Source organism: Pseudophryne corroboree, chromosome 6 (genome assembly GCF_028390025.1).
Source record: "Pseudophryne corroboree isolate aPseCor3 chromosome 6, aPseCor3.hap2, whole genome shotgun sequence".
NCBI lineage: Eukaryota > Metazoa > Chordata > Amphibia > Anura > Myobatrachidae > Pseudophryne > Pseudophryne corroboree.
Window position 1 is genome coordinate 392,794,198 of NC_086449.1, and position 14,009 is coordinate 392,808,206.

The 14,009-nt window shown below is 44.3% G+C and overlaps 1 protein-coding gene across 6 annotated transcripts in view; it reads right to left on the reverse strand.

The window, feature by feature from the left end:
• The window catches only part of PRKCQ (protein kinase C theta), a 347,815-nt gene that overhangs the window by 74,187 nt on the left and 259,619 nt on the right, over positions 1-14,009 (reverse strand). For all 6 annotated transcript variants that reach the window (XM_063926808.1, XM_063926805.1, XM_063926807.1 and 3 more), the window contains one exon: positions 10,431-10,562. In XM_063926808.1, the coding sequence (XP_063782878.1) occupies positions 10,431-10,562 (132 nt within the window). The remainder of the gene's footprint in view (positions 1-10,430; positions 10,563-14,009) is intronic.

Here is a 14,009-nt window from a genome sequence, read left to right on the forward strand (position 1 = left end):
TGGGATACTCAACCTGTATATTGTTTTACCCACCATAGTGTGCCGATAGTATGAAATATGAACCACTAAGTGGAAATACAGTATTCTGGCTGCAGTATAACTGATAGACAGATAGAAAACACCAGGTGTTTGTAAGTGGTGGTAATAAAATCTTCATGTCCAGCATTTGTTAATTTACATGGAATAATATTTGTTTCATTTGTATCCTCTGAATATCTAGAGCTGTACCCGCTACAGACATATTATAATGCTATGAGATAAAAATGTTCTTGTTAGTTTTTTCTATTCCAAAATGGAAAAAAAAATCCTTAAATTATACCATGGACCTTCATATCGGGTTGTGTTGTGTTGTAGTATAAAGCAACGCGTTAGCTGAGATTAGCCCCATGCGCTTTGTACTTGGTTTACTTGATAAAGTACAGCAAGAACTAAATGCATTGGGATAACCAGAGACACGGACTGAATACCCCCAATACTGGCACTATCTGGCCTCCCCTGGCTCCCCTGGAAGTGACAGAGCAGGTTTAGAGTAAGGAGGCTTGCCAGCCATAAACGCCCTATTCCTGTACTGACCCAGTTTCATAGAGGGGCGGAAAATATATAAAAAAAGATCAATTATGTTTATCACTAATCAGCATCTATATTTATTGCTTTTTTTAACATCAATGTTTTTTTATTGAAAATTTATCAGTTTTCAAAATGGGGAGGTACAGTAGAAAAAGGGGGGAAGAAGGGGGAGGGGCAAAGTAATGCACCTTCACGAGACATTAAATCATAAAGAGAAAACATAACAGTAGTTACCTCAGTTAAACTAAATAAATTGCAATACAAATGTAAAGGCAAGATTAAGTATGGAGCTTAAAGAGGACAGGGTCAGTGATGTAGCCTCAGAACCAAACTAACAGAAAGGAGAGTCCCCAGTTTCGTTCAAGTTGAACTGGGACGTGTGAGGAGAAGAAGTGCATGCCATGTGATTCGCCTCTTCACTATCTGTAATATACTCATGCCATGGCAACCAGCGTACTAGGGGGGAGTTAGCGGAAAAGTAATAAGGTATATACTCCGTCTCCAGTAGAAAGTAGAATTGAACTTTATGAATGACCTTGGCAAGCGGGGGTAGGGAGGGTTGTTTCCAACATTGAGCAAGGGCAGCTCTGGCCGCAACACAAATATGGCCTAGGACATAGTATAGGTGAGAACCCAGTGTGGGTGGATAAACATTCAGGAGGGCTATAAGGGGGAAAGGGGTCAGAGACAGATTTAATACTGCATGAATTAGCTCAAAAACTGCGACCCAGAACTTTTTTAAAAGGGGACAAGAACAAAACACATGAAATAGGTGACCAAGTTCCCCACAGAGGCTCCAACAGAATTTTGAGCAAGAGGGCCAGATCGTATGTAGTCTTATCAGGTGTAAGGTATAGCCTGTGTAACAACTTAACATGATTTAAGAGTGATTTAAACATTTAGACATTTTGTAGGTAGACTGAAATATTTTCTGCCATTGAGATTTCGATATAACCTGGCCAATGTCCAATTTCCATAGCTTTTGAGCATTAGATTTTGGAGAAGGCGTCAATTCCATTAATATTTTGTACCATTGGGAAATTTCCCCTCTATTGTCTTTAGTAAAAAGTCGGCCTAACACAGAGGCTATAATAGGGTCAGAGGAGACAGTTGTGTAGGGAAGGCTATTCCACCAATTTTGAATTTGATTATACTGCAGTCTTTCTGAGCCAGGCATAGAAAAAGCTTCCTAGAGATCTGAAAAGGATCTAAGCATAGACCCATTTAACAAGTCTCCCAGCGAAGCAATCCCCTTGGAATGCCACTTTACAAGATTAAGGTTAGGAAAAAGGCTGCCTACTGTGTGTAGAGAGATCAGAGGTAAATTCTGAAAATTAGGAGACAATCTAGAGGTCAGTCTATCCCATGTCTGTAGGGTTGCGTGAGTGGAAGGGAGGAGATTTAAAGATTTAGGGCGGAGAGGTTTAGGGAGCCAAAATAGATCTCTTAAGGGGAAACGTGGGCAGGCCAAGTCCTCCAGACACGTCCAACTCCAATCCCACATGTACACTGCAGTAAGCTTTCATTTGGGCTAAGAGGCAAGTTTCCCGGTAGGACACTAAATCAGGCATATTCAGACCACCTTTACGTTTGGGCAAACACATACATGAACGTGCTAGTTTGGGCGGGCTAGACGACCACACATATTCAGTCAATATAGAGTTAATTCTATTTAGATACTTTTTGGGAAAAGCGTAGGGAATAGTCCTAAAAAGATACATCAGTTTGGGAAGTAGGGACATCTTAAAGGCAGCCAAACGTCCAAGCCAATATATATAATACGTGAGCCACGACTTACTGTAATTAATGAGGACAATGAGTTGAGGAGCGAGGGGAGATTAACCTAAAAAACAGGAAGAAGATGAGGGAATGTGAGTGCCTAGATAACGTATCGAAGTAGACTGCCAGTTATATGGGTAGAGGGCACGAAGAGAAGCAATAGAGTGAGAGATATTGAAAGGGAGGGCATCTGTTTTGGTGGTATTCAATTTATAATAAGACACTGCAGAAAATGTATCTAGAATATCATGCAAGTGGGGAAGAGTGGAGGAGGGATTAGATACAAACAATAAGACATCGTCTGCAAACAGACAGTTTGTGAGAGGAGGGGCGAACTTGTAATCCTGGGAAAAGGGAGTCAGCATGGATTTTAGCTGCTAGTGGCTCTATAGCTAAAACAAAAATGAGGGGAGAAAGAGGGCAACCCTGGCGAGTGCCGTTAGAGATAGAAAAGGAGGAAGACCAGAAGCCATTACTGAAAACTTGAGCCGAAAGGGAGCTATATAGGGCCAAAATAGATGATAAAATTTGGTCTCGAAAACCGAATTTCATTAAGACTTCACGCATATATAGCCAGTTTAATTGATCAAACGCCTTCTCTGCGTCTAAAGACAGCATAAGAAGGCCTCTGTCGTCGGGCAAAGAATCTACCAGATTGAACACTCTGCATGTGTTATCAGACGCTTGCCTGCTAGCTACAAACCCGACCTGATCCGGGTGGATTAAGAGAGGGAGAAAAACGTTTAGGCGAGTAGCTATCAGTTTACCATATATTTTAATATCACCATTCAACAGTGCAATAGGATGGTAGTTCTGACAGAGAGCAAGATCCTTATCCGGTTTAGGGATTTTGACAATGTGGGCCTCGGTCGGAAGAGTACCACAAGTAGTTATATCGTTATAAACCGTGACTAAAGAGGGAACTAAAAGATCCTGAAAAGTGGCATAAAAATCATTAATTAAGCCATCAGGGCCTGGGGCTTTGCCCTTAGGAAGAGAACGAATGGCTCCGAATACCTCCTCCGACGTCCAAGGGGCATTCAAAGATTCCAGTTGTTCCTCAGAGAGAGAGGGTAGCTTCAAGTCTGCCAGGAAGGAAGTAATAGACAAAAGGGTGGGTTGGAGGACAGAAGAATCAGAAGAAAGATTGTACAGCTGGGAATAAAAGGAGGCAAATTGATTGGTGATGTCTAGGGGATTAGAATGTTTGGTGCCAGAAGAAAGCACAATACACTTGATCCTATTTCTAGCCTTCTGCGCACAGAGCTTATGAGCAAGCATTCTACCTGATCTGTTGCCAGCTACGTAAAACTTTTGACGCAACCTATTTAAGGAAGCCTGAGTGGCAGCCATAAGTAAATTCTACAACTTGGAATGGGTATCGGCTAACTCTTTACGTAGTCTTTTTGAAGGATGGGTTTTGTTTTTTTCTTCAAGCTCCTTCAATTTGAATTCAAGATCAGCCTGCCATTGACAATTTTGTTTTTTAAGCAGCGACCTAGCCTGTATTGCCACTCCCCTAGCAACCGCCTTAAGTGCACAGCAATAGTTCAGAGTGGACATGTCTGAAGGGCGGTTAAATTTCTCATAGGATATTATGCAATCTGCAATGGCCTTTTTCAATACATTGTTAGCTAATAAGTGAGGAGAGAGCCTCCAAGGGCGAGGAGGGGCAAACTCACGGTTAATATCCCATTTAAGCATTATCGGGGCATGGTCTGACCATGTTATAGGGAGAATATCTATAGATCTGGCAAATTGGAGGGTCCATTTAGCCGAGATTATAAAGTCAATGCAAGAGTAGGAGTTGTGTACTGGTGAGTAATACATGTATTCGCGACCAGAAGGATTTTGTACACGCCATATGTCACAAAGGTCAAATTCAGTTAAAAGATTTCGGAAAGACAAAGATGGGGTATTAGAGGAAGGTATAGGAGAGGCCAAGTGCTTAGGTGACTTGCCTAGTTTAGAATCTAGTACCAGGTTAAATTCCTCCAAGATGAGGAGAGAGCCCTTATGGACTTTCTGTATGGCTAGACAAAGTTTACGGGAAAAGGACACTTGGGGGTATATTTACTAAGCTCCCGATTTTGACCGAGATGGTGTTTTTTCTTCAAAGTGTCATCTCGGGAATTTACTAAACTCAAATCTCGGCAGCGATGAGGGCATTCGTATTTTTTTGGAAGTCAAAGAAAAAAAAACGAATGAATACACCATTGGTCAAATACGACTGTTTTTTCATACAACTCGGTAGTTTACTAAAAAGTGTATTTCACAAACACTGCCGGCAATAGCCAAACACTGCCGTGAAAAAATACAAATCGTAAAAAAAAGCAGTTATAAAACAGACCTGCTTTTTTTTACCGTGTTCTGATAGGCATGCACGGATCCGTGAGATCCGTGCATGTTTATCAGTGGGTAGGGGTGGGAAAGTGTTAAATTTTGATAAAAAAAATGCGTGGGGTCCCCCCTCCTAAGCAAAACCAGCCTCGGGCTCTTTGAGCCGGTCCTGGTTGAAAAAATATGGGGGGGAAAAATGACAGGGGTACCCCCATATTTAATCAACCAGCACCGGGCTCTGCGCCTGGTCCTGGTTCAAAAAATACGGGGGACAAAAAGCGTAGGAGTCCCCCGTATTTTTTAAACCAGCACCGGGCTCCACTAGCCAGGTACATAATGCCACAGCCGGGGAACACTTTTATTGTGGTCCTGGCGGCCCTGGCATTACATACCCAACTAGTCACCCCTGGCCGGGGTACCCTGGAGGAGTGGGAACCCCTTAAATCAAGGGGTTCCCCCCTCCAGCCACCCAAAGGCCAGGGGTGAAGCCCGAGGCTGTCCCCCCCATCCAAGGGCGGCGGATGGGGAGCTGATAGCCTTGTGTAAAAAATGAGAATATTGTTTTTAGTAGTAGTACTACAAATCCCAGCAAGCCTCTTGCAAGCCTTTCAGTGCGTGGTCGGGTTTCCGTTTTTTTATTTTGCCAAGTACGTGGATTATACAAAGAACAGAAGGTACACTGGATTATGTGAGTATCATTTTTTTCACAGGTACCCCTAGGATTCTACATGGAGAAGAGGACCGAGCCTTGTGTGAACATAGGTAAGCATGTATGTTTGGAGGTGTGCATGTATGTAATAAACTTATACTGTCACGGTGTGTGTCCCCTGTTTTTTGTTGGGTATTTTTTTAGTAGTAGTACTACAGGTACCAGCGGGCCCGGTTTTCCACCGCATGCTGGTACTTGTGGTTCTCCAAGTACCAGCTTGCGGGGGAGGCTTGCTGGGATTTGTAGTACTGCTACTAAAATCAATATTCTCATTTTTTACACAAGGCTATCAGCCCCCCATCCTCCGCCCTTGGATGGGGTGGGACAGCCTCGGGCTTCACCCCTGGCCTTTGGGTGGCTGGAGGGGGGGATCCCTTGATTTAAGGGGTTCCCACTCCTCCAGGGTACCCCGGTCAGGGATGACTAGTTGGGTATGTAATGCCAGGGCCGCCAGGACCACAATAAAAGTGTCCCCCGGCTGTGGCATTATGTACCTGGCTAGTGGAGCACGGTGCTGGTTTAAAAAATACGGGGGACCCCTACGCTTTTTGTCCCCCGTATTTTTTGAACCAGGACCAGGCGCAGAGCCCGGTTCTGGTTGTTGAAATATGGGGGAACCCCTGTCATTTTCCCCCCATATTTTTTCAACCAGGACCGGCTCAAAGAGCCCGTGGCTGCTTTTGCTTAGGAGGGGGGGACCCCACGCATTTTTTTTCATACTTTTACACTATTTTTAATTTTTTTAAAGATGCACAATGAAACCCTGCACGGATCTCACAGATCCGTCCGAGTTTCATTGTTGTAATGTCGGCAGTGTTTTACTATTCACTCCCGTAAAACATTGCCAAAAAACCCGAATTACATCGACATCGGAAAACACGAAAATGTAAAATACGGCAGCTTAGTAAATGAGGCGTAAAAAATTCAAAAAGTTGCACAATTACACATTCGATGTCATTCATGATGAATCTCCCTCCAAATCGGCACAAATACAAATTTTAGTAAATATACCCCTTGGTTTGAGTTAGGGGCGTATATGCTGACACTAAAGTGACACGTTTATCATCCAAGAGTCCAGTTAGGATCAAATAGCGTCCATTTTTATCAGCCACTTGTAAATGTAGGGAAAATTAAATCGCATTTTTAAAGAGGACAGCTACACCATTCTTCTTAAAGGAACCATTAGCAAAGTAACCAACGGGGAATCTACGAAGCACAATATAAAATAAGTTATACGTCATATACCACTGTGAGATAGTAATACAGAGCAGTCTTATGTGATGGCAGTAAAACCTGAGGCAGAAAGGGGGGGATGGGGTGAATCAATAAGGGAAAGAAAAAAATAAACCAAAACAGCCCTGTATATTGGGCTGGTGTACCTACTGCAGGGGAGAGGGAAAATTGCAGTAGCAAAACGTTGAGGGGGGACATGTGGCCTAGCGCCACCACCCAATTGAGCGGAATAAACAACAGTAACACAAATACAGACCTGAAACAAAGAATCAAAACAAGGCAACATGGAAACTGGGAAGGTGGGACCTTCCCAGGAAAACCCCAATGGGATACTCACGTGCAAAAATCCTACCATAAAAATGGGGCAACACTGAGTACCAACCAGGAGTCTGTCAAACTATAGAGTCCACAAGTCCTACCAAAATGTAGAAAGACAATCCTCAAGTAACCGACCAGTCAGTTTGTAGGGTAGGTTGTTTCTTAGAGCCTGAGGGTAAATTGACAGAGATGTCCTATTCCAATAACAGCTTGACTCCAGCATTCAGGGAGGTGGCCGTGTACGACGAGCCTTCGCAAAAGATAATCAACTTTACTGGAAATCCCCATCTGTAATTGATTTTTTGAGCCCGTAGAGCTGACATAATTGGGGTCAACGATCTCCTCTTGGTTTATCGTCAAAGCAGAAAAGTCCGGGAATAGCTGCAACCCGCCCAGGACATCAGAAGCGCAGTCTCCGCCCATTCTAGCTGCTTTAAGGATACATTCCTTTTGTAGTGAAGAAATGGACCATCAAAAGCATATTTCTCAGAAGTGAAGAAGGAACAGTGCGTGGTATGGGCAAGTGGTGGATTCTATCAATAATCAGGTACCTGGACTCTGCATCTGGCAGAAGCTTCCGAAATAGAGAGAGAGCATAGCCTTCTAGCTCAGAGGGGCAGATGTATTAACCCAGAGAAGGCGTTAGGAAGTGATAAACCAGTGATAAATGCAAGGTGATAAACACACCAGCCAATCAACTCCTAACTGTTAATTTACATATTGGCGCTGATTGGCTGGTGCATTATCACCTTGCATTTATCACTGGTTTATCACTTCCTTATGCCTTCTCCAGGTTAATACTTCTGCTCCAGAGTTTGGCACTGAGTCAGGGATGCTCCTGATTTTGATATTATTGCGCCTCAAGCGATCCTCCAAATCCGCAATCTTGTCTTTAAATGCTTCAAGGTCGTTCTGCTGCTGATCATGAGCAGTGATGAGGTAATTGTGAGATACTACCAGTTCTCCCATTTTCCATTCCAGATGGTTCATACGTTCTCCAATGGCGCTAAGTTCAGACCTAACCTCTCGTATAGCAGCCTTGAGTTCCTGTGTTAACTCAGTCTTGAACACAGACAATGCCTGATAGAGGGTCCTAACTGTCAGAGGAGCATCAGACTCAGGGTCAATCCCAGGAATGGAGGGGGGACTCTGGGATTTACTTTCTGGAGAGAAAGGGGCGGGAGATTTTGGTGCTGAGTTAGAAGGGGGTGCAGCTTTCTGGGTCAAAAAGGTCACCCTCGGGGGAAGCACACTTTTAGCCTTTTTCGGGGGAATAGTGATATACCACGGTATCCAGAATGAGGAGTCAATACAGAGTACAAATAGGATCCAGAGACGAAAGAACAGGATTAGGTAAGCATAAAAGTCATGGGTGGTGGAGAGGAGTAATGTTGGTTACATAATAGCTGAGGTAGTGGTAGAGCTCAAAGGGCTGGAGAGGGGATGAATTGCAGCAGTGCAGAGCGTTCCTGTATTTATATGTGAACCTCTTGTGGTGTTAAAGATGGAATGAGCAGTCCCACACACAGCAGTGGAGCCTGTGGAGTAGAGACTTGTAGGGAAGCTCTTAAAGTGAGGTGCCAGCAGCTACCCAGTAACCCGAACAGCAGACCTGGGAGAGGGGTAAAGTAATGCAGAAGAGCCTCCATGTCTCCCAGTGGGCTAGAGGTAGGCAAGAGGATGAGGTATGGTAGGACTGTGAGAGCGCACTGTACTGACCAGCCACATTCCTGAGGCAGTCAGAAGAGTCTTGGGTCCTCCTTCAGGGGTGCCAGGGAGAGCACCAGGGAGCAGGAGGCTCAGGGTGTATTAGAGGGGTGGCCAGCTGCAAGACAGGCAGGACGGAGCCGTTTTCGCCACTACCGCACCAACACAGCCTCTCCGGCGGGCAGGATCTGTAACTTTGGGCCGTGGCTTCCGGTTGCAGGAAGTCCGCAACCAGCAGAAGCCGTAGGAAAGGCTCCCTGGCTCCACGGTGCTATCCCGGTGGTCAGAGTTAGCCACAGGTGCTTAGGGGAGCAGACCCGGGCGGTGGTGAGCACTAAAAAGTGGTGATGAGAAGCAGCTTTGAGGGAGCTCAGGAGACACGCTGCCGCTTTGGATCTCCGCTAGGCCACGTCCCCTATATTTACTGCTTTTGTTCAGTGTATTCTTTGTTTTATTGATTTATTGCCTGTTGACACAAGCTAATAAGTTATTGCTACAGGTAACACACACACGGTGCTCATATTTCATAACAATAAATGATAGTACTGTTGAATATACAGTTGAATTTCTCCCACTTCCTCTATTTTCTCTCCTCTTTTTTTCTCTCTAACTCTTCCCCCTTTATACTTCCATCTGATTTATGCATGAAGACATACAGTATATACAATATATACTGTTTGTATATTTGACTTAATAAAATTTCATCTTTTAGTTTTTTTAATTATACACAGAGGGGAATTAAATGCGAAAACATGGCAAATGATGCGACGGAACTTATGGCGTCTATCATAGGAAAACTGCACCAAAAAGCATCTTTTCATGAGTTTGCACACTTCGGCGATTCGACCTATCCAAGTGCAAATGTGCGAAAATGGGATTCATGCGATAATTCTTACCATCAAAACCAGAGAAAAGTATAGGGGAAAATGGGGAAATCTGCCTGTACCCCCCAAAAAGCCAAACTAGTATAGGAAAACAGTATAGAAGTTTATCAGCAGCCATAATAAAAAAAAAAAAAAAAATATTTGTGGTACTTAAATTGTGTCAAATGGATGTTATATGCATTTTTCAAAAAAAAGTCATAAAATAAACTGCAAAATGAATGCTCTACTTAAATTTGGGGCACATAAAACTGGGTATAATTATATATCTGGGCCATTTTAAGCTCATTTAAAAAAAGAAAACAAAAATTATTACTACCACCTGCAAGCCTAAAAACACTTGTCCCACTCATAAAGTACCCCAATATACCTGTCCCTTATCTTGACCCCCAATTTCCATAATTTTGCATTTTTTCAACCAAAAAATGACATGTCATATATAAAACTTCTAAGTGCCTAATTAGTCATTAAGTGCCTAATTATCATTAAAAAAAGGATTTTCCCCAGGCTTTTCACCTGCTCAGAGGGGGTGAAATGAAAATTGCGGTAATACTATGGAGAATTATCGGCAGAATTTATTTGCAGACAGTTGTATAGTGGCTTATCACGAGTTGCGTTGAGCCCCATTTTTACCACGAAAACGGGTAAGCGTTGCTAATTGAATCTCCCCATAGTGTTTACATAAGATGTGTGAGCCATGTATGATGATAATAATAATGTGACAGGTAGCAGTAAGCATGTTACCTGGACAGCATTAGGCATGCCCACAACAGGGGAGCGCTGCATAGAAGTGTCTCTCTGGAAGCATTAAGGGCACCTTCACAATACTGCTATAGGCCCACAATGTTCTAGTTATTCCCTGCAGAAAGTTAAGCATAACATAATGAATTGCATACCTGTGTCAATGGCTTCTTTCACTATAACAGCACAATAAGGTCTCTGCTGCGTTACATCCCCATTAGATGGCAGACATGGTCCAACTTCATAATTGGAGAGGCTTATGCGCAGAAATGGAGACATAGCTTTTCCTGTGTAACAGCAGAGAGAGAAGAAAGTTGCTACTTTATAAATGGCAGTGTAATTTTCCTTTAGCTGCTTATCTATTAGTCAGGAAGAGAGAGAACTGAGCAGCCTATCTGAGTAAGAAGAGATATTCCTCCTCTGTGGAAGGAAGTTGTACAGTGTTGGCAATCATATGTCACCAACTATAGCTTCAATACAGTCTTTCCTGATTTAGCTGGTTAGTTACAAATGTCAGCAGCACCTGTCATTTTCAGTTCCCAGCATTACAAGTGTATTGAAGTAACGGCAGTGATAGTATGTCAGTAGTTATTTACACCAGACTACAGTGGCGGGGACATGTTAAAAAGAGTTGTTTTGAGATGCAGCTCTACTTATTTTCCTTAACTGTTGTTACTACTGTATAATTACAGTATCCTGCATGCCTTTTATACTTCATGAGTCTATTAATGACATTTCAGGCGTTCTGTTATACACTCTTTTAAGCACTTACAAAATGTTTTCCACTTACTACATCACTGCGAGACCAACAAGATATAGTCATTAAAGTTGAAATGAAAAAGCATTATAGAATATAAGTAAACATGAGTGTGTGTATATATTAGGGATGTGCACTTGAAATTTTTCGGGTTTTGTGTTTTGGTTTTGGGTTCGGTTCCGCGGCCGTGTTTTGGGTTCGACCGCGTTTTGGCAAAACCTCACCGAATTTTTTTTGTCGGATTCGGGTGTGTTTTGGATTCGGGTGTTTTTTTCAAAAAACCCTAAAAACCAGCTTAAATCATAGAATTTGGGGGTCATTTTGATCCCAAAGTATTATTAACCTCAAAAACCATAATTTCCACTCATTTTCAGTCTATTCTGAATACCTCACACCTCACAATATTATTTTTAGTCCTAAAATTTGCACCGAGGTCGCTGGATGACTAAGCTAAGCGACCCTAGTGGCCGACACAAACACCTGGCCCATCTAGGAGTGGCACTGCAGTGTCACGCAGGATGGCCCTTCCAAAAAACACTCCCCAAACAGCACATGACGCAAAGAAGAAAAAAAGAGGCGCAATGAGGTAGCTGTGTGAGTAAGCTAAGCGACCCTAGTGGCCGACACAAACACCTGGCCCATCTAGGAGTGGCACTGCAGTGTCACGCAGGATGGCCCTTCCAAAAAACACTCCCCAAACAGCACATGACGCAAAGAAGAAAAAAAGAGGCGCAATGAGGTAGCTGTGTGAGTAAGATAAGCGACCCTAGTGGCCGACACAAACACCTGGCCCATCTAGGAGTGGCACTGCAGTGTCACGCAGGATGGCCCTTCCAAAAAACACTCCCCAAACAGCACATGACGCAAAGAAGAAAAAAAGAGGCGCAATGAGGTAGCTGTGTGAGTAAGCTAAGCGACCCTAGTGGCCGACACAAACACCTGGCCCATGTAGGAGTGGCACTGCAGTTTCACGCAGGATGGCCCTTCCAAAAAACACTCCCCAAACAGCACATGACGCAAAGAAGAAAAAAAGAGGCGCAATGAGGTAGCTGTGTGAGTAAGCTAAGCGACCCTAGTGGCCGACACAAACACCTGGCCCATCTAGGAGTGGCACTGCAGTGTCACGCAGGATGGCCCTTCCAAAAAACACTCCCCAAACAGCACATGACGCAAATAAAAATGAAAGAAAAAAGAGGTGCAAGATGGAATTGTCCTTGGGCCCTCCCACCCACCCTTATGTTGTATAAACAGGACATGCACACTTTAACCAACCCATCATTTCAGTGACAGGGTCTGCCACACGACTGTGACTGAAATGACGGGTTGGTTTGGACCCCCACCGAAAAAGAAGCAATTAATCTCTCCTTGCACAAACTGGCTCTACAGAGGCAAGATGTCCACCTCATCATCATCCTCCGATATATCACCGTGTACATCCCGCTCCTCACAGATTATCAATTCGTCCCCACTGGAATCCACCATCTCAGCTCCCTGTGTACTTTGTGGAGGCAATTGCTGCTGGTCAATGTCTCCACGGAGGAATTGATTATAATTCATTTTAATGAACATCATCTTCTCCACATTTTCTGGAAGTAACCTCGTACGCAGATTGCTGACAAGGTGAGCGGCGGCACTAAACACTCTTTCGGAGTACACACTTGTGGGAGGGCAACTTAGGTAGAATAAAGCCAGTTTGTGCAAGGGCCTCCAAATTGCCTCTTTTTCCTGCCAGTATAAGTACGGACTGTCTGACGTGCCTACTTGGATGCGGTCACTCATATAATCCTCCACCATTCTTTCAATGGAGAGAGAATCATATGCAGTGACAGTAGACGACATGTCCGTAATCGTTGTCAGGTCCTTCAGTCCGGACCAGATGTCAGCATCAGCAGTCGCTCCAGACTGCCCTGCATCACCGCCAGCGGGTGGGCTCGGAATTCTGAGCCTTTTCCTCGCACCCCCAGTTGCGGGAGAATGTGAAGTAGGAGATGTTGACAGGTCGCGTTCCGCTTGACTTGACAATTTTGTCACCAGCAGGTCTTTGAACCCCAGCAGACTTGTGTCTGCCGGAAAGAGAGATCCAAGGTAGGTTTTAAATCTAGGATCGAGCACGGTGGCCAAAATGCAGTGCTCTGATTTCAACAGATTGACCACCCGTGAATCCTTGTTAAGCGAATTAAGGGCTCCATCCACAAGTCCCACATGCCTAGCGGAATCGCTCCCTTTTAGCTCCTCCTTCAATACCTCCAGCTTCTTCTGCAAAAGCCTGATGAGGGGAATGACCTGACTCAGGCTGGCAGTGTCTGAACTGACTTCACGTGTGGCAAGTTCAAAAGGTTGCAGAACCTTGCACAACGTTGAAATCATTCTCCACTGCGCTTGAGACAGGTACATTCCACCTCCTATATCATGCTCAATTGTATAGGCTTGAATGGCCTTTTGCTGCTCCTCCAACCTCTGAAGCATATAGAGGGTTGAATTCCACCTCGTTACCACTTCTTGCTTCAGATGATGGCAGGGCAGGTTCAGGCGTTTTTGGTGGTGCTCCAGTCTTCTGTACGTGGTGCCTGTACGCCGAAAGTGTCCCGCAATTCTTCTGGCCACCGACAGCATCTCTTGCACGCCCCTGTCGTTTTTAAAAAAATTCTGCACCACCAAATTCAAGGTATGTGCCAAACATGGGACGTGCTGGAATTTGCCCATATTTAATGCACACACAATATTGCTGGCGTTGTCCGATGCCACAAATCCACAGGAGAGTCCAATTGGGGTAAGCCATTCCGCGATGATCTTCCTCAGTTGCCGTAAGAGGTTTTCAGCTGTGTGCGTATTCTGGAAACCGGTGATACAAAGCGTAGCCTGCCTAGGAAAGAGTTGGCGTTTGCGAGATGCTGCTACTGGTGCCGCCGCTGCTGTTCTTGCGGCGGGAGTCCATACATCTACCCAGTGGGCTGTCACAGTCATATAGTCCTGACCG